At 39.9% G+C, this 21,706-nt stretch overlaps 1 protein-coding gene across 4 annotated transcripts in view; it reads right to left on the bottom strand.

Moving 5' to 3' along the window:
- Positions 1-21,706, bottom strand: part of NT5C2 (5'-nucleotidase, cytosolic II) — a 60,428-nt gene that overhangs the window by 19,675 nt on the left and 19,047 nt on the right. For 2 of the 4 annotated variants that reach the window (XM_027672147.1, XM_027672150.1), the window contains one exon: positions 10,899-10,972. In XM_027672147.1, the coding sequence (XP_027527948.1) occupies positions 10,899-10,972 (74 nt within the window). Of the gene's footprint in view, positions 1-10,898; positions 10,973-12,424; positions 12,448-18,188; positions 18,286-21,706 lie in introns of those variants that run through there. The other 2 variants (XM_027672148.1, XM_027672149.1) reach the window with 2 other exon arrangements.

Raw genomic sequence — 21,706 nt, 5'->3', positions numbered from 1 at the left:
CCTAGTACCTCCAGAAGGAGTTTCATCCCTTCCATCAGCCTAATTCTCACCTCCCTTTCCTCCCAGCTGGAAGGCAAGAGCAGCCCAGGGAAAGGTGCTTGCAATGTTGCCAAAAACCCACATTAGCAGGGGACTTCATGGGGGCAGCTGTTTTTGCCTGCTCTGACCCCTTGGGCACAGACTGTCTTGACTCCTTCCCCTCACAGGTGCTGGAAGCACTGTCCACACTGTCCTCAGTCCTAGACACTGATAAGCCTCTTGGGAATTGAAACACCTTAGTCTACCCCCACTGTTTTGGTTGGCAGATGAAAATAATTGGCTTTTGACTTTCAGGTGTCCAGATAAGATCAGTATTTCTCAAACTAGAGGTGATGACCAGAGGGTTGCAAAAAGCTTCAACAAACACTCAATCTTCAGAAATGTTACCCACTATCTGGGTTCTCCAGAGGCCACACAAAGACAGATAAGCCAAAACAGATAATGCATGGGGTTTTGCCTTCTCTCTGAAGCACAGGAAATGCAGCACAACTACTTTATGTTAAGTCTTGAAGAAATGAAAGTAAAATAACTAAAACCAGGTTATTTCAGTTGCTGCTTATTCTCCAGTGAGTAAGCCATGCAAATCAGGCAGTTAAGGACATACATGGGCAGGTGGAGAGCTAGTATCCAGATTTATATGTCTTAGGCACAACATGCATAATTAAGCTTGTGCAAGTACATTTCTGAAATTATACAAACCTGACTTAAAGAGCAGGATCAAAGTGCTGCTCTGAATTACCGCAAACAAATAATAATGCAAGTATGTATTAGAAGCACATTTATATCAATGTTGTGCTGACAAAAAGGGCTTAGTTAAAGCCTTGTGGACCAAGATCTCCTTTTACAACCTCGTCCCCTGTAACAGTACAAGTATCTATGTATCCTGCCAAAACAATGTCTATCAAATGAGATCCTAGATTGGTGTCCCAAAACAGGATAGATCTACCCACAGAGCTCTCCATTCTGTCAGTATCTCCTCTGCACACAGCTGAGCATTTAGTGCTCACTACACTGTGCCTGTGACAGTCACCCCTCCATGATCAACCACACTGCTGGCTATTTCACACAAGCACCAAATACTCATTGCCTGCCACTTCTGATCACCTGACCTGCAACTCCAGCTGAGAATCCAGAGGGAAACAGCGAGTGACCAGTCTCAGAGGTGGTTTGGGCACTGGGCTTAATCAAAAAACTGCACTGAAGCAACAATACCAATTAAATGTACTAGGAAGTGTTGGGCAGGCATTTCACATACTGCCATAGTTTGAGGAAAGTCTCTCAGCTGTAGGGCCAAAGGTCTGAAGATCCTCAGAAGTAACCAGGCAGTGAGGAATGCTATCTGACCTCTATATAGCGAGCCTACTTTTAGGGTATCTATCTGCATAACTTGTTATAGAGCAATGTCAGTTTTCATCTATAGTTAGAAAAGAGGAGGGTTTCTGCTCTAGAATACTAATGACTTCAGCTTCTGTGATACAGGGCCTTTTCTAGCCAGGGCAGTATCGCCAGGTGCTGTCAGTTAAACATAACAAAAGGGAGACGGTAACATTTCAAGCTATGCTGCTCTCTATGTTAAAATAATACATTACTTACACAGGAAGGAATCTGGAATGTCATGTTTAAGTTTCACACCTGAGTGTTAACTACCACCAGTTTTGACAGTGGAGTCAGACTGCTCAGCTCTGACGGGAGCCCAGACTCACACCTGGCTTGCACAGCCTGGCAAGGTGCTGCTGCTTAGCCCTGGAAATCAAGCAGAGCAGTTTCTTTTGCATAAGAAAGGTTTTTTCCATAAACCTTGCAGAGGTACCTGTAGTGCAGGACCCTCCACACAAACGCTCAGCTGGATTGGCAATCCCAGGAGTAGGGATAAGCACAAACCTCCAGTTCCCCTTGCCTTGCATTTCTGTTTCCACAGATGCATCAAGTGTTACCTCAACTTCTGCCACGGCCACTGCAGGCATTTCACTTCACAGTATCCTCACAGGACACGAAGGGAAAAACGTACATTTGTGTTTACAGCCCTGGTGTGTACAGTACTAGTTTGGGTTCATCTCTGCCCACATAAACACGTGCCCTGCGTGCAGGGCAACGCAGTCCAACACCTTTGTGCTGTGCTGACCTAGGAGTTCACTGCCTGTAAACAAACTGACAAAGTGGTAAATGTGCCTAATTGTAACCACAAGAAACCCCAAATGAAACCCATGGGACAACTCATATGTTTTCAATTAGGAAGGTGGTGAATCACTGACTTGCCATTTATTTATGAACTCAGCTGAACTGTGACCATAAAGGATTTGTCTACAGTCAAAACGGGTTGAAAAACAGGCAGGAACAGACCCCGGTCCTCTTGACTCTTGGGGTTTGATTTTAAACACTAAACCATAAATAAAAATGCATTGTATTATGCAAAGCAGAATTGTAGCATTTCAGCCTATATTTAAATTGAGTTTTCATAGTACCAAATAAACAAAATGGCTAATAACATTACGCTTTGTTTCTTTGAATTTTCAATTTTTCAATCTAAATGAGAAGAAACTGCTGCCATAATGAGTACAATTCTCATTTACCCAAAGAAACCTTTTCAAACACAGAAGTGATCTGTGTAGTAAGACAAAGCTGAGCTTTAAGCAGACTTATTTATTTAATGTGCCTCCTATATTTCATTAAAAATGAAATGTAGTGATCAGCAAACAATACCTTGACAAAACCCCCAGGTGCATCCCAGGATGCTTTTGTATGCTCAACACACAAGCTGCTCTGCCGAGCACAAGCAGCCAGATCTTGCACTTACGTCTTTGTGACCACAGGTGTTTTTGACTGTAAATCTGATAACAGGAACTAAGGCAAGGGTCACTAATCATCAGAGGATTGAATTTTTTGCATCTGAGCTCCAGTGGCTGCTCAGCCCCCTTTTCTGACGATGTCAAACACAGGTTCTGGGTGGAAACCAGCACTCACCTACAGAGCAGCACCAAGGCTCTGCAGTCCCCAGCTGCAGCAGAGCCCATGAGGCAGCTACGCACCCACTGCAGCCAAAGAGCAATGGAAAATTCCTTGCCTCTAATGCTCCTGCAAACATCCCCAAGTGCACAGCACAGCTTTCAGCTCTAAAACCTCTAACCTGGAACTCTATCAGCTCCTGTTCTCCTGCTCTGCATGCTAAAAGGATATGCAAAGACAGGATTTGTTGTTGCTTCAAGGACTGACATAGCACTGTATGTTCAGCTTGGCTGTGAATTGCTGGGTCTACACTTCAGGTTGTTTCTAGTGCTGCATTTCTACTTGTTTTAAAAACAAGTCTTGTCAAGTATCATCAGCTTTATCTCTTCCCAAAGCAGGCTTATTAGTGCTCTCATTGGTAAATTCCAGATATTTTTAGCTTTCTGCTGCTGCACTTTGTTTGCCTTCGATGTAACAAAGATTTGTGCTGTTTGGATATGCCTCAGAGGCTGGCAAAACAGAGCTTAGTGTTGGAAAGATTTCTTCTGCTGAATCAAAATGTATGCCTTGAGGTTAACAACAGCAGCACTGAGGTCACCTTTTGCATCTTGAGAGAAGCAATTCAAAAAGATTCTGCATTTTAAGGAAACTTCAATTTGTTTATTTTAGTAGTTGGTATAACTTTCCTTTGAACTGGAGTAATATTTTAAAGATGAATACATAATCACCTGTTCTTTTACGGAAATTTTTTATAGTTTCCCTGACACAAGGGAATTTTTTTTGTGCTTAACAAGTGGCCTTCACAATTTACCTCTCTCAGAGCCCACTGGGAGCTATAATCCCATACTGGAAATATCCCTGCATTTCCATGGAAACAAACTGCTGAGCCAAAATATGGGCTTAGTTCTTCAATGAAGACTTATGAACAGGGAAGAAATAGGTATATGGTCTTCAATTTGCTAGCATCTAGAAATAAGAAGGAAATTACTTAATAGTAGCCATTAATACACTACATCTAAGGCATTACTCAGGTGTATCAGTGTCCAAACAGATCCACCTTCTTATTCTTCTCACTTAAGAGAGTGAGCCTCCAAAGCTGCTTTACACTTAATTTGTTTAACACTGTGCACCTGAGCTTAGATGCAGCACAAGTGCCCATGCTGGCAAGAAGCCACATACATAAGTTTTTCAGTTGTGTGCTAAAATAAGGCATTCACAAAGCAATAGCACACATGTGATCTCAGAGTTAAAGCCTTCTGTACTCTCAGCTTTGGTTCCTCCTACAGAGTAAGCTGTTTGAGTCATCACAAGGGTATTTGCAACTTAATAGTACTTCTGTATTAAGATTACTAGATAAGGGGGTCTATTAGACTTAAAAAAACCTCCTTATTTACAGCCATCTGGCAAAGACAAGAGATGGCTGTTGGTATACTAACAGCCTGCTGACCCAGCTTGATGTTATTATCATGTTTTTAAGAGCAAGAAAACAGAATATAGCAGCTTTTGAAAATTTCCTTGCACTGTGAAGGCTCGTTCTTTCAGCAGCTTCTGTTTATCACTCTGATTCTTCAAGAATCCACAGACAGCAGATTAGCAGTTTGTCAGTCGGTGATTTACTGGGACAGAGCAAGCAACACATGCTTTCTCCACTCCCCATTCCCAGCGCCAGCATGTGAGATCCCACAGCTCCAGACCTCGGTTTGCTCATTACACAGCTTTAAATGGTCAACTCCGAAGAGCAGCAGCACAAAGAGAGCAGGGACAATAGCCACTGCACTGGTATTTGAAAAGCCATCCAGCTCAAAGCATACTTGGAACAATTTAGCTTCTCCATCTGCCTTTCAGCTTTAAAACACTTATGGCTAAATCAGCCTCTGAAATCTGCAAAATCTGCACCTGTCAAACTGGCAACGTGCAAATGTGAAAACGCAGACAGCAGATGTGAAATAGTCGGGGCACCTCTCGGTTTTGGCTAGGACAGTTGGAAGGCTACTGTTGCACATCTACCAATTCCCTTCTCTAGCCACCACACTATTTCTGAGTGACATAAAGAACTCCATTATCCAGTGAACTGGGAAAGAATCAAAACTGTTTAGTATCTCCCCAAAAGAGCCTCAAAGCCTGCAGTCTCTACATCATGATAAAACTAGGCAAACCTTTAACCTCAGCAGGAGAGCCTCATTAGAACATTTGCATTGGAGTCCAGTACCAATAAACAGATAGTAACAGCACCTAAACTGGCAGACCAGTTGCACTTGTTTACATTACAAGCTCAGCAGTATTTTAAGTATTCAGTTCAAACTTCTATGTGTAAAACTCCCATGTTTATACTTTGTTTTTCATTTGTGCAATCCAGAATTTTTTTATACAAGGTACAAATTAATTAGTCCCATTTCTCAGTTGTGGAAACTGAAACACAACAAACTGATACAACCCAGCTACAGTAAAAATACTAAATGGATTGAAGAAGTAGTTCTCAATTCAGATGTCACCTTTTCTCCCAGATCACACACAGCAACAATCCAATCCTACCTTCTGGCTGAGTGTATCTTTTCCAGAGTCAACAGGTAAAGAAAAGCACTTCAAAAATAAGGTAAGAGTGTGAAAAATTTTCTTCTCTTCCAAATTGCAAGGATGGCTTAGACACAAACACCTACTTGAGGAAGCAAAACCTGTTTATGCACGTTGCATTTTGGAGTCAGTTGGGAAAGACTAAAGCTGTCTTTCCCATGTCTTTTCCCTTGTGATGAGAAAGGAAATGCTACAGCTGAAAGCATAAGCAATTTTGCAATAAAATTTTTGCAGTGCACCAAATCTTGGCATTAAGTTGGCAATGTTTCCAGGACACAAGCTATATTCCAATCTGATTATGTTGCATTAATCATGTTTGCACACAATAAAAACAGTATTTTTCAAGCCTCATTTCCCCTTCTTTTTATTGAGACAGTTTTCAGCAGCCAATGATAATTTTATTATCAATTTCTGGAGAACATGGAAGCAGCAATGAATTAAGCACAGGAAAAGCATTCCAAATGAAAGCATTCTGTCTACTGATATTACCTTTAATCTACTTCAGAGACAGAAGATAAAACTTTCAACAAGGCCGTAACTTTTGGAGAAGGAGAATAGTCACAGAAGAATCTTTTCAAGCACAATTAAGTTTGTAATTCTTACTAATTCCCTCTCCATCTGCCAATGACCTGGTGTGAAATTACAGCCACTTTGGGAACCCCACTGCTTTAGCTCTGCTCCTGTCAAAGGACATCTATCCATCACCTCATTGTGCAACCTGTCCCATTTAAGAGCTAGTAATGCCAAGGCCTCCTGCATTGCTTGGATCCAGACCTACTAATTAAGTGCAGCTCACACTGAGTAGGAAGCAGCCAAATAAAATGCTGTGTGAAACCGATCTCTCTCTGCTGCATTTCCAACAGGCACCACCAACTCTTAATCTCAGGTGAGTGTCGCAGTGGAGAGACTCTACTGATGTACCTTTTTTTTATTTCCTGCACTTACAGTAAACACAAAACAGACAAGGCTATGAATCTTGGATTGCATGCAACATTCTCCTTTACCAAAGCATGGGCAGTTTTGACAGTAGTAGTAAAAAAGGAAGGCAGACCAGAACTGTTACTGACTGCTGGTCTTCTGGCTGGTCGGGATGAATAAGCAGAGATGAATCATTCAGATAATAAATACCGCAAATGCTATTTAGCAAACAAAAATGAATTACAAAAGACCCTCAACCTCACTAATTTAAGGATTTAAACTGGAATTGTTCCAAAATTCTCAGTTCTGCCCTGACAGCATACACAGCCCTTCATGGATATCTGGAGCCCCAAGTGTAACACCATTACTTCCCAAGGAGCAAAGGCACCCTGGGGAACCGGCACAGCCTCACTCCCTGGCTGGCAGGCAGCAAGACCAGAGGCAGAGAATGAAGGGCTGTGTAACATCAGAGAAACTTGTCTTGACCTCTGCTAACAGCAAGGGCTGAAATAGCTGATGACTCTTGCTTGTGTCAAGCCCTCCAAGATTTTAAGCACAACTATTTAACTAAGCACACAAATCACAGTCAAACCCTGCCGTTCTTCCTGCTCCTTCAACATGCCTCCCAATAACACCTAGCTTAAAAGAAACACTCTTTTATGTACTAAATGTGATTCCCAAACAGATTGAATAGGAAGGGGACAGCCAGCTTCATACATAACATGTATTTCTGAGCCTCTTGTATCCAGCACATTAACCTTAGAGAGACTTGGGAGTTTCCATACATGTAGGAGATCTTATTCACCCCATGAGGATACAACAGCAATCCTTTATAGGAAAACAAGGAATCTAAAACCTCTGAGAGTTATTTCAATTTGTTTTCATTTTACTTTCCTAGCAGTGCAAATTAATTCTAGCTGTAATCACAGTGACTACAAATTCAGCAATTTAAGGTCCATCATTCCTCAGAAGAAAAGGCTAAAACCTTCAGGTTCTTCAAGCAAAAAAGACTTTGTTTGCCCAACCCAGCCATTAGCAGTATTTCTCAACCCTATGCAGGGAAAGAGACAAACACAATGAGAGAACACAGGGGTTATTCACAAAAATTAAGTTTAACCTAATTTTGACTTGAAAGCAAACAAAACCACTGTAGCAATGCTGTATCAGACAACCTTGAATTTTTTTTTCAATTCTGAGTTAAGTAGTCCTTTAATGTAATAGGTCTAAGAAATACTACTATATAATACATACTATATAATAATGCATGAAATTTTATTTTATGTGCAATGTAACATGATGATACTAAAACTGCTCTCAGTTGGCAAGCTGACATTCTCAGACATGCTAGTAGTAGGACACACAATCACAGCAGCATGTGCGTAGTAGCTGTTACAATATACTTCAAAATGGAAATGCCACGTCTTGACCAAAATTAGATTACCCTAGAGAGAAAACAGCATTGTTGTAAGTAGGTTCGTGTCCTTAAATTCATAAGGTACAAGAATAAAACTGTCTCAAGCTTCTAAAGTTCAAAATACTTCAAATGATTCTGACTTCTCTGATACTGAACCACCTCCTAAGGAAGACTTTTGGTGCTATCAGTGACCATCAATTTGGGAAGAAAAAAGAGACATGAGTGACAAGAGTACCTCTTTACAAGGTAGGTAGTTCCAAAAAATCATTCTTCTGAGATGTCGAAGTGTATGACTCTCAGCTGTGGGATGAATGTCATCAGTCTATATCTGATGGGAAAGCTCACAACAGAGAACGAGCAAAAAAGTGTCATATAGATTTTGGCAGGGTCAGTGACTCTGCCTGCCTTCAATCATTGAATAGGAAGACCGTGTTTGGGATATTTTTAAACAACTTTACAGAAAAGTGACTTAGCAACATCTGAAAGTACAAATGCAGAAAACTAGATGAGGAGCTGATCACACTTCTGAGATGCTTCTGTTCTTTTCCTTGGCCTATTTATGTATTTTGAATGGTCTCCAAAAGGCTTCTGCTCAGCATGCACCATCTGGTATGCAGATACCATTTCCAGATGTTAAATTACACATAAACTGGCTTTTTACATTGGTGGGGTTTTTTCTTTTTAAATCAAGACAAGTAGCACGTCCATGTGAAAGGGTGGGTAAAGGATAACGTGCTCAAACAGAAAACACAACAGGATCTAATAAACGCACTACAACTTACTACTGTAACACTTCACTTGTCCCACTTCTTCATTTCATTTCCAATTAATCTGTTATAATTGTAATCATATTCCAACGCTATGCTCTTTAAAGCCCCTACACTGAATAAGTATTTTTTCTTGTATGCAACAGTTATATATAGCAAATAATGGTTAGATAATAAAAGCTCACATGGAGAAGAAATGGTGACTGAGACATAAGAAACTAAACAGATAATTTGGTATGTTAATTTCCCAGTCGAGTGAAAAAAAGGGAAGTAGTACTTACCAGGCATAATGCTTTTCATCTGCAAATGGCTTTCCAACCTAATTACATTCTCACAACTCCATGTAAAATGATCTGCAACTATTATCTTTTTGTACCACAGAAGAAGTCACAGGTCAGCAGTTTATTCCAGACTGGTCCAGATTTCCAGTTTTCTGCTCAGACCACATCACCCTTCTTCTTCTGCATCATACCCTGTCACTGAATTCCCCTGAACGCACTGACATTGTCTGCTTAACTGTAGCACTGTGATCTTACAGCCTTGGAAGCCCCAGGTTTTCACGTCCCCAGTACCGTTTTAGGATGCTTGAAACATTCACATTTTTTCCTTTCACCAAACCAAGCATTGTTTTGCAGATAACAACACATTTGCTCTATGTTTACAGGAACAAGCAACATTTGAGTAAAATGAACAGTTGGATAAGTGAGGACAGTGCTGAAGCTCTCCTTCTGTCAGGATGAAAGTTAGCAACACACTTCATGCTCCACGCCAGCCCCACTGGGACCACCTGAGTCCTTGGGAAGTGTCACCAGTTTGCAAAAGGCACAGAAGTTGTTTTTCTGTTATTGAAGTGAAACCCACAACCTTTTTCTTTTTTCGTTTTTTTTTTTTTTTTTAAGTATTTATTCTTGAACAACTGTTTTTCATGCAGTCCTTAAAGGCACTGTTACAAAGCTGACGCAGCTGGGAAACACACACCGAAAGCACACGCCTGCAATCATATCCAGCACAGATTAACAACAACATAGTTCATGACTTAAAAAGTGGCAGGAGCTGTAAACAGATGTATATAAGGTGTTGAGCAACCAAACCTTTTATTTGTAACTACTTCCTCGTGGATAGCTGCTTAAAAGTATAAACTTAAAAATATAAACTGCAATTACCTGCCACAGTCTCTGAAACTGCTCCTTGCAGCATTGTGTTGAACCAGGAACCTACAGAAACCTTCCTGCCCTTCACTTAGCCTCTGACCCTGGCTCCTGTGACCCTCACACTGTCCCCAGCCACATTACTCATCTCTCATTCCTTCTCAGTACACATAACTAGATGACCATAGCTGACATACTGCATTAACCTATTATTAGGTGACCCTGACACTCTACCTCACATTTTCTCAGTTCATATACACAACAGTTCTAAATTGAAATATCAAGGGTGAAAGGAACTTTTTGTCCACAACCCTGGAAATGGTAATCAGAAAGAAGGCAGGATTGTACATGATATCCAAAGTGACAGCCCGTGTGATATTATAACCTAGGAAAGTGGAAGCAAGCTTTTTATCTCTTCCTTCCTTAAAATACATAATAACATCATGCAAGTCTGACTATGCAGAAAATGGTAGCTTTATCCCCTCTCATCAAAAGTCTCAGCAAACTTGCCTGTTGAATAATTGAAAGATGGAGAAGTCATGCAAACAATTTTATGAAACTAATCAATTACGCAATCTCCCAAAGCTTATCTGTCATAAAGAATGGGCAAAGCTTTCTAAATTAACTTGTTCAGCTGCCATGCCTCTTCTGAAAACGAGTCATTGATGTGGCCAACCGAGAGAGGGAAGCAGAAAATCCTATTCAAAAATGACCTTCCCAGGACACAGGAGAACATGCTGGCTAAAGGTGTAGCTGCTATATGCATAAAGCATAAAAGAAACCACCTTGTTATTCAAAGCCAAGCATGCACAAGGGGCATTATCAAAATATAGTGGAATCTAAGGAAGAAATCAGACTTATTAAGCTTAGGTTTCCTTGACACCCATAGTTATTTGAAACTGTACTACAGTAGCATGGCTTGAGACAAAAATTTAAGGGAAACATCTAAAATGAAAGTGCAATGAATAGTGAAAGATACATTTGCTAATGGAAAAAGCACCTGCTAACTGGAGTAGCCCAACAGTAACTGTTTTTTGCTCAGCAAGAGGCAATATTCCAAAGCAACTCAGTGATCAAAGAAATTAAGAAGATACTCACCAGCAAGTGTATAATCCATATCAAAACCAAAGCACTTTATCTTTTCCATGGCTAAACTTCTGTTTACAAAGACCCTGAAAAGAGAGAAGAAATATCACCACAGGTATGAGTATTTTCAAAATCTTCATATTTTAGAAAAATTACATTTTGCCAGCTGTCAGGATGTCTGGCTCTCGTAGGTCAAAATCAGAAAATATACCTGAAAACAGAGGCAAGTCCCATTTTTTGCCATGAGTCCTCCTGAAGCAAAGCCATGACTTTGCAGAGTTATTCTAATTATTGGTATGCTGTCCAAAGACATACACGCATGCATGCACACACACACACGGCTTTGCATGTGACCTGCAAAAATTCCTAAGAATAGAAGTGCAAAATCTCCTGAAGCAGAATTCAGACCTCAAAGGATACAAATCTGGAAGCAGTGGGTGCAAAGCAATATAATTTGCTTGATTAAAACAATGAGGTAACAAGGAAAAGAACATAGAGTAATATTTCTGTGAATAAATTCATATTTGAGTCCTCTTTGGAACTATATCTGGAAATTCAAAGCAGATCTAAACATATCTGTTTCCATATTTACACCAACAGCACTAAACCCATAAAGAAATAAATAAATAAACAATAAAAACATTTAATAAAGTTCTGAAAAAGAGCAAATAAGAAAAATTTTCATACATAAGAATATGCCATTTCTATTGTGAAAATTTTTCTTTTTATTTATAACTCCTCTGCAACTCATCTACAAAACTGCTATTTTGTAAATTCTACTTTTACTATTAATGCTTATTGCAATGAGAATCTAAGCTGGATACTTCCAGGACCTTTTAGATAACAACATTTTAATACATCATACTCAATTTAGTTCAATTTAGTTCAAGTACATAAGATGGTAAAGAAATAGGTCAGAGAACACAAAAGCTTTTCTTGATTCCCATTCCAACTACAAGAGTAACTAAGCTGCTTATGTTTCCCTAGAACTTTAAACCATATAGCAGATCTGTAATTCAACAGGACTTCTCTCCACTGTCTGTCTTATCTGAACTTTAAGAACGAGAGTCAGAACTCATCTGTGGGAGGGAAGCTGAGCTTTTCAACACCCATCTCAGACAGAAATCCCATGTACTGCTTGAGCTGTGATGCCAAGACAAAATTCTCCTCTATGAGAAAAGTCCCAGAGCCTTCACTTGTACTCTGATTTCAGTAAGTGAAAATTCTCCAAATATTTAATAAGTGCATTGCCCTCAGCGGAGTCATTATCCTCTTAAAATCCACAGTCGGCAGCCCTGCCGGGTGGGAGGAGTGGCACAGGGACAGCGAGACAGCAATGGAGACGGCAAGTGCACAGCCAAGCACCCGCACGTTTTGAAAGGCTGAAAAAAGCCACTGGGAGATTCTCCTCCGCACGCACGTTCCAGGCAGGTGGTCGGCATAACATGCCCGTTTCACTGCCCTGTCAATCCACAGCTCAGATTTTAACAGCAAACCGCCAACATCAAACTATCGCACTCGTATGCGAGTCCTCTTACCTCATCTCTCACGGATGTGCTCCTTGCTTAGTTCGCAGCAGTCTGATTCATCTACTTGTCTGAATCATATTACAGAATTCCTTTAAAGCTTCCCTGGTACCGATGCAATTTTGCTTGGATCTGATTTGACTTCAGAAGATCATTATGTCTGAACCAAGCCCTAAAGCACTGTATATCTTCTTGGACAGTGTTCTAGAAAACACATCTGTGGCTAATTTAACCAGTCACTGGATATCGTTGTTGTTCCACACAAATCCACTTGGAATACAGTTACTCTGGCAATAGTATACTTTCCCCCTAACCTTGCACACTCTCTCTGGGAGTCACTGTTTCCTGGCAAAGTGCCTGCCTTTGACAATGGGGCTTGTCACTAAGGGGCCTCGGAGGTTATAGATGACGCTCTTTTCTGATAGATTTATGTATTACCTAAACAAGACAAAGTGATGGGATAAAAACTGGAAACTGGTAAAGAAATGACTTTTGGAAATATGAGATGGGCTCGTAATTCACTCAAATTCTCTCCTGAAGTAGCTGGCTTTTGAGTAGGTGGAGCAAATTATCCAAATCTGCAGTCTGAATCCATGTTTATCTTTTAACATGGAGATAGCTCTGATTTACAAGAGGCCAATGTGAAACACTATTTAGTACTAAACACAGTCTCATACATTGTATAATGAGGATGATTACGTGCTGTTGCTGATGCCAGGAAGCATTACTTATTAGCTAACTCAAGCACATAATTTCTGATCTCATGTTTGTGCAGCTTGTTTCTGAGAGTGTAGAGCTTTAAGAAGGAATAACATTCCTCCGGGAGACACTAGCAACATTTTTTGCCTAACCTGCAGAGTCCAGTTCTGCTCTTGCCTTTAGGCTTAACCCCCGGAGCACAGTTTTCTGACTGTCTAATCAGGACAGGAAGAAGAAGGGAAATTTAAGGAATTTCAGAAGAACATTCCAGAATTGCGACATTTAGGGAGTTTTCCAAATGAGGACAAAACCCACAAGTACTAAGGCAGAGCTGAATGCGCTTATAAAAAGGGTAATACGGCAGTGCCTGTGAAAGGCAAAAACAAGGGAGCTGTGACCCAAGAGATCTCTTCCAGTCCAGCCCGTCTATGTTTAGATGATGACGACACCGAACTGACCAAAAACCGTGGAAAGATCTCTAAGCCTCTGACAGTTTTTCATTGCTTGTTTTTATAGTATTTACAAACTGAACCCTAGGACTTAAAAAAAAACCAAACCAGCACACACTGATCCCAGCACGAGTTGATACTGGAGATCTGGCAATGTTTACTGAACGCGATGAAACAAACAACATCTATTAGCATATTTTTGTTCCAAAAGAAGTCTTGCGACTGAAACACAAAAATTACTATACCAGCCCCCTCTTGATAACAGCTGGCAAAGATCTCTCTTTCTCCATTAGTTTACAATATTGCCTATGACCTAGAATCTGCACATGGCAAGGTCTAATCATGCCCCAACAGTGCTCAGGACCCGGCAGATTTCAAGGCATCCTACAGACTGATCGGATGCGGTAATTACTTCAACCAACAGTGCTGGAATGAAGCACAGCGAATATTTAAAAAAACTAAAGAAGGCTATTACACAACATGTTCAGGACAGGAAATGAGAACACTTTAATCAATTTAAACTTGCATACACCTTGGAAGATTAAACGGCAGGCTAAACAGTGGCAAAAAAAAAATTTACTTCTCTTGTAAAGGCCCAGACAAATATTGGGGTATTTCGTAGGTACTCAGGACCTCACCTCTAAATCCTGATAAAGACACCTCTCATGCATAGTGCTCCCCCAGACACAAGGGACTAAGAAGGTGCTTACAAATATTTACTCCCAGAAACTGCCCAGCTTAATTCAGGAGCTTTACTCAAAGTAGTAAATATCTGCAGTATCCTAGAAACTGAAGATAAAAAGTTGAGATTAAATAACCAGGACAGTTTCTGGGAAGAGCCAGGTGATTCTCAGAAGGTGCAGACTTAGCCCGTTTCAAAGCTGGTCTTGAATCCTAACTGAAGGTACACTCACCCTGATGACAAGAATACTGGTCAAATCACAGATTCACAGAATGATTTGGGTTGGAAGGGATCATCACATTCCAACTCCCTTGCCATGGGCAGGGACACTTTTCACCAGATCAGATTACTCAAAACCCCATCCAACCTGACATTGTGTCTGTTGGCTACAAAAATGTAATGTCTCCTCAGAAGATGTGGTATAGAGAAATGACAAGAGTTGCTTTTAATGACTATAAAGCAAAAGCAACATGAGGACCCTAAGAACCCCAATCACATGAGAGAAAAGATCCTCTGGTCTTGAAAGGAAAAGATAAGTTTTTTACAGCTCATCTAGAAAAATAAAAATCAAAGAAGCTTCCAGATTACAAACAGTAGAGATGATGTCAGAATAAGAGGAAAACTAAAATGATCCAACATTTTTAGGCGAGGAAGTTTCAATCCAGAATAATTTTTCCACTTGCCAGAATCAGAAGTCACACTTTCCCTTCCCCTGAGTTTGGTTTTTTCCATTCAGAAAATAGTCACTTTAACTAGGAGCACTGGAGTTAAAAATTAAGCTGGTCTAAAAATTTAACAGCTCTGGGCACTAAGACAAAACAAATTGCAGGCACAGCATGAGAACACTCTCTGCATTCCTTGTGCTGAGAGGCAGAGGTGGGTCTTGCCTAAACCCAGCTCCACAAATGTCTGCACCCAAGCACCTCCTTAAATAGGACACTGCCTTTCTCTTGCTTCATCCTTTCCTCCTGATGAATACCCAAGCTTTACATTTCTGCTTTGAGGAATATCCCTGTGAGTCTCCTACGTTTTGCACTCCCTGTGTGGTGTGGCTGGAGCGACCCAAGGTGTGGAGCTTGTGGGGAAGGCGATTGAGGGACCATATTCCAGTTCCATGGGCTCCCTGAGCCAGCACACAGCACAGCTGGGACTGGAGGAGCAGTGCCTGGACTTGGGGTGGCTTAGCCTGGTACAGATCCACACTTTCAGAAAAATGGACTTGAAGAGCTGTTTTAGGGAAACGTTGAGCATGTTTCCTCCCTAATGGGTTCTTCCTCAAAGATTAAACCCTGTAGCTTGGCCACAGCAGAAGGCTCTCAATGATTACAGTATTTATTTTCTTTTGAGCTCTACGAATTGTGCTGAGTAAGAGAAAAATATGTTGTATTGCAAGAACCTAAATCCCAACTCTACTCAAGGAACACTAGAGAGGAGCAAAAGCAGAGAGGGAGAAATGCTTTTATTTTATTTGTGCAAAATCTCAAAAGAATTCTGTGCCCTGTATGAAATTTGCATGTATAATAGTCTTGTAGTTTGACCAACAAAATAAACAAAATGCACAGAACTTCACAATTGAGGAGAAACTTGGCACATGGCTCACAATTCCTCATAGAGAGAAAATGAAAATGAATGTGAGGCAACGTTTCTGGAACAGAGCACTTTATAATAATTTTTCAAATGTGTCTAGAAATACCTTGCAGCAATTAGTATTTTTTTGTCAGGGCAGTATGCTTCACTGGAAATCAAATAAATACAAAGAACCTTGCAACAGTGCTGCATGGAACAGCAAATACAGTGGAGCTGGCTAAGCATGACCTACATGTGTGTTTTAAAAAGACTGTGGTGCACAGTTGGGCTCGAGCCAGCCACAAAACAGGGACTAACTAGCCAGAAGGCTCAGATTCCTGCATACTCAGAGTTTAGGAACTTTGGTTAATCTTCACTTTATGGACAACTTCCATTCTTTAATAAGATAGAAGAGTTAAAAAGAAACAAAAGGGAACTAAATGGATTAGCTTTTAACAGTCTCCCACACCCAAGTTCCCCATGGCCTCTTAAAGAAGATGAATAATGAAATAAGCATCCCACTACTCTTATGACAACTTGATGTTCTCAGTATCACTCACTCAGTATCATCCCCAGATGTGGTCTGCTTGGGGAGTTGTCTCACTACATGACATTACAGTTCTGGTTACAGGTGGCTTCCACCAACAGCAGCGGACTCCCCCACCGACCTTTCTTATCTGGCACAACTTATGTGAGCAACCTTAAGAAGATACTAATATGTTATCAAAATGTCTTGTCTTTGGGTGCTGGATGCTTTGGTATCTGTCTTAGAGAAGATAAAAAATAAACTGCTTTGAATTTTTAAAAACAATGAAATAATTCTTTCGCTGAGTCTCACCTCTTTAGGCAGGTATTGCCCATTCCATATATTATTATTTATCGCACCATTTTGGTCTTATTTTTTACAATGCTAGATTTTCAGAGTTGTATTTTATTCCTTTTTCAATGAAAGAAGAATGTTCTGAATATTTGCAACTGTATTTAGAGATAGTGTGCAGGCTCAAGATGACTTCAGGGAGATGAAACAACATCAAACAGGGGAGACAAAAAAGGGGCCTAAAAATTTCCAGTCCACTTCTAGTAACGTTTCCAACATAGTGCCCTGCAATTTCACAAGACTAACTGTCCTTGCACAATTATAGTGACATAAAACTGGAAAATCTCGTAATGACTGGAACTTCAAAGTCTTGATGAGGCTGTATCCAGCAACACAACTCTGAGCACTTGCCTCTGAAATTCAGCAGGAATCAGATGGAAAGAGATAGCCTTGGCCATTTCTGTTTCCATTGTTTGGGTTTTCTTCCCAGGCAACAGCAAAGTGCCAAGAAGCTCACATATGGATTCCATCCCAAAATAACACTCGTCTGCTCCGTGAAACTATTAAAGCTAGGGATCATGGGACATTTTCAATGTAATTTCTTTATTATTAATTTGGCAAGTGTTGTGCTTTCTCATAAGCTCACCCATTCTGCAGACTTAACACTCCTTCTCCCTCCTCCAATGACTAAAGCACTAAAGGAAGAGAAATGCAGAGAGCCACATGCTGCCCTCTGTTACACACATGTCACCACACGAGTCCAAGGAGGCTGCTCAGACACATGAGGACAGACCATGGTCAGTAGAGCCTACTGAGCTACCACAGTTACATGGAAATACCACACACTGCCTGTCTGAACGTGGCTGATGAAAAGAGCATTTTCAGACTGGTAATGATTGTTTTCTTATTTGCCACTTCAATGAATGGATAATCTTAAAGAGACTTCATATACAGCCACCCAAAAAGATGAACAGTTTCAAGTCTCACAGCCTTGTTTATATAACATTTCCACCTGTTTGCAATCACTGATGACCCAGTAACAATAAAGTGAAGAAACAAGATTAGCAGTGAATAGCCCAGAGTCTACAAATTTGAACAAGATAAAGTACATCTTTAACCCATGAAATCAAAACAACAGACTGGCAATCCTTTTGCTGTGTCATTATTCAAGTACATACCATTTTTTTAATCCAGAATCTTAGTGTATAGCAACAGCTAAAATCACTTAACTCATATCACCACCATAAGATGCTTTGAAAGTAAACTAAAGCACAGACCAGTGAAATAACTTGTTCAATACCAGTCAGCAGGAGAATCAGGATTAGGAATCGATGCCACATGCCCTGTGCTAGCCAGTAAACAAGAGAACAAGAAAAAAACCAACTAAAACAACAACAGAAACCCCACGTCCAGGATGAGAAATCTCAAATTACTCTCATGCAAAATTATTCTCAATTATTCTGTAAAAGCATCTCAAGGTTTGTATGTTTGACAAAAAGGCCATTTCAGCCTTACTGCCCTGTTAAACCAAAACCACAGATAAATAAATATAAGTGCAAATACCTGTTTCCTGGATCTTGGTAACTGTCAGTAACAAGAGTGGATGGAACACCAACTTTTTCCATTATTTGCTTTAACTAGATGTGGTTGCTATTTAAACGCTAAAGAGCTAAGTGAGATAATCCAGAGGGTGCCTAGAAGTGCTCACTCCAAGTTAAAAAATAGACACTAGGGCAATTTGGTGGCTCAGAGTCAATCTAGTTCTTGCCTAATTACAATCACATTAAATGACAGTACTCCTCCAGAACAAATGATCCAGTGATTATCCTCTACCCGGAAAAGTCAACAAGCAGCACACAGGGGAGGTGGCCTCACAACCACACACACTAAGGAAAAGCTACACATCCCTTTTATTTCCGAATTAAAATGTATGTTGCCAATAGCACAGTAATGCAGTATCCTCTTACCAGTGACCTCTGCTAGAGAATGAGTAACATGTAGCTTGTATATTAATTCATCTTCAGACCTCACCTCCAACAGGCGCCAACGATGTTGTATAACGAGGTCTGTGGCTGACAGCAACACCAGCTAACCAAAAGCCTTTGTTAAAGCTGTCAGAAATTCCCTGAAGATAAAACCCCACCACTTCTCCTCTCCAACGGATTTTTCTGATTTTATAGCTATAAAGACTTGAACATTCTTGCCTCTGACATTCAGATATGATTACGATACAGCCATCATACTCTGAGTCAGTATGCACTACACCAGTAAAACCAGTCTCAACTGGGATTTCTGCCAACAATATTATATGTTGAACATCCATCCATCAATTATGGTACAATAAGAAGCGCAACACCTGAAAAAACACATTCCAAGTATGAATGACCACAGTAAAATAAGACTATTAGAGTGGCATCTTCAGAGCTAATTTTTAAAAAGGTTTTTAAAAGTTTCATGGCCATGAGAACATTTTCTTTTAAGGTAAACTATTTTGCTTTTGGAAACTTTTCCTCTTATTTTATCTGCTTCAACATTTACAATTCAAGCATATCAAATGTAGTGTACTTCACTAGAACCAGAAAACTAAATCGATTGGGCTAGGTATGTCCACTGATAATTAAGTAAGCATGAAGCAAACAAACAGTGAAACAAGTTTTTTACATTTCACACTTCAGAAAACTAAGCATTACTAGCAGCATTTAGAAAATCCCAATGAATGACTTTGAGCCCAGCTGGGCTTCCAACACTGGTAGCAAAAGCTACTCCCAGTTATGCTCATCTGTAAATGTGGCACAGCTGCCAAGCTCCTCCAGCCTTCCAGATTGGGCCCATAAAATTACTGTGACCAGCTTTATGGTAAAAAAAAGGAATCATTTTAAATTCAATGTTCTTATTGGTTTTGTTTCTAAGTCACTTTAGATTAATGTTTTCGAGATTTTTTTCTTTAGCTACTGGAGTAAGAAGAAAAAGAGAGAAAAAAAAAGACAGAGAAAAAGAGAAGAAAAGGAAGAAAGAGAAAACTAATGCCTTTTCTATTTATCTTTTTCATAAAATTTACAGTGCTTCAGCAATATCGAAGAATCAGAGCATACTTGGACCTCAGTGAAACAAATTTACATACTCGCAACTGTGACCAGCACACATATTCTGCATCTGAACCATTAATAAAACATTAAAAAATATAATATCAAACACCAAGGGGAAATAACTTCAGTCCCTACTTGCACTTTTTAAAGGAATATCATATCTGTTAACACTACAGCCACAAAAAAGACTAGAAATAGAAATCTGACAACACTGCCTCTGGAATGAGGTTGTTTCAGATTCTTACAATACTGGATTATCAAAATAACTCCCATGAAACTGGTACACCAAAGCCAATAATAGTACAGATTTATACTACAGTCTTGGCATCAGGTTCTCTCATTCTCTCTCTTTGAAAGAGGATACCAATTCCAAAACAAAAATGTGCCTCCCCTTAATGTATTTCCAACGTTGTGCTTTCCATGAAAATCTGAACTGCTAGCAACATTTCTGCTCAGTATGTTTTGAGTAAGACATTTCTAGGTTCTAAAAAGGGGTACTTAAACTTTACCACAGACTAACTTTGGACTATCAGATCCCAGCTCCTAGTGGGAAACCTTCCTTTATATGAGTACACTCTCATCTTCCATAAGGAAATTCTTTCTGGAAGTAAAGATTTCTTACATGAGCAAGGGTAAACATGATGAGGACTTGAATGTGTGAGCTCTTAAAGACAAGTACTGCTTCCTTTAGATCTTGTACAACACTTAGCAGACTGTCAGCACCTGACCATAACAAATGTTAAGAAAATATTTAGAAAAAAATATAGGCATTACTCTGACTTCACTTCCATCAGTCTGAATCAGGAGCAACACAGCTGAAGTTGTAAGTAAAATTATGGCACAAAGGTAAACCTGTCAATGACTGCAAGAAGGTGAAGATTTTTTGCCAGGGAATGGTATAAAATCCCTCTCTTCTTACATGCTATATATAGTTACATTCATTAAACGTTTCCATATGTGACAAACCAGCTGACAGAGAGATTCAAATAATGCCACCACTTAAGGCATGTTGCCCAAACACACTCATTGGAAATTGGAAAGCTTTGGAAACACTTCACAAGATCCATTACTTAGCACTAGACATTGCAACTTGCACAACCTGGCCTATCATATGATGCACCAAGGCGTTTTTCTCAAATTAGATTCCATTTGGAGAATCAAAAGATATCTAACACTTTCAAAACACTTCCTCAGAAATACCACCAATGTGAATCACAAATGCAACGTGGCATTTAAGCATGAGGTTGAGAAACTTGACTTCTTCTGTTTCTGCTTCAGAGATACATCTCCCCAGTTCCTGCTGAATATCCTCTGATCATCACACTGCATGACTTCTCAAATTAACCAAGCTAAACTTTGAAGATACACCTCCCACAAACACAATACTGACAATTACTAGATGCTGCTGTTTTTAACTCTGTAACAGTCCAGACATCTGATAAGGATACAGACTTCATCCATCTTTTATGGTCTATGCTTAGAACTTTGAGTGCTAAGACTAAATTCTTGCGTCAACCAACAATCCAATGTGATTTTGTCAAAACAATCTAGTGCCTGCACTGTGATTCCCAAACCATAAAGTAAGTGATAACATTCCTTTTATTCTGTACTCTATCTTCTCTATTACTGTAATTCTTTTACAGCAAAGATGGTTTTAGGTACACCCACCACCAAAAAGAAGGCCGAGATCTTGCCTAGTGCTCCTAGATGCTCCTGTGGTAACACAATTAATCATACTAGCTGTAATTCTCAAACAATTTCTGATTTTGATTTCTTCCTTATTCGTACTTGTGCATTCCAGTGTCTAAGGCTCTGCTCTCCCAGTGTGCACTCCAATAAATACTATAAAACTTCTGTCACTGAGTATTTATTGACTTCTATCTCCAAATCCAACTTCAACTGCATTAAGAAAGCATATTCTCACTCGCTCTAGTAGATGTATATCAACTCGATTGTTTGCAAATTCCTGCAGGCCAATACTGTGCCATCTTCTAA

This window comes from Neopelma chrysocephalum, unplaced genomic scaffold, assembly GCF_003984885.1.
Source record: "Neopelma chrysocephalum unplaced genomic scaffold, ASM398488v2 Primary Assembly neopelma1_97390, whole genome shotgun sequence".
Taxonomy (NCBI): Eukaryota; Metazoa; Chordata; class Aves; order Passeriformes; family Pipridae; genus Neopelma; species Neopelma chrysocephalum.
This window is presented reverse-complemented; position numbering and strand designations above follow the sequence as displayed.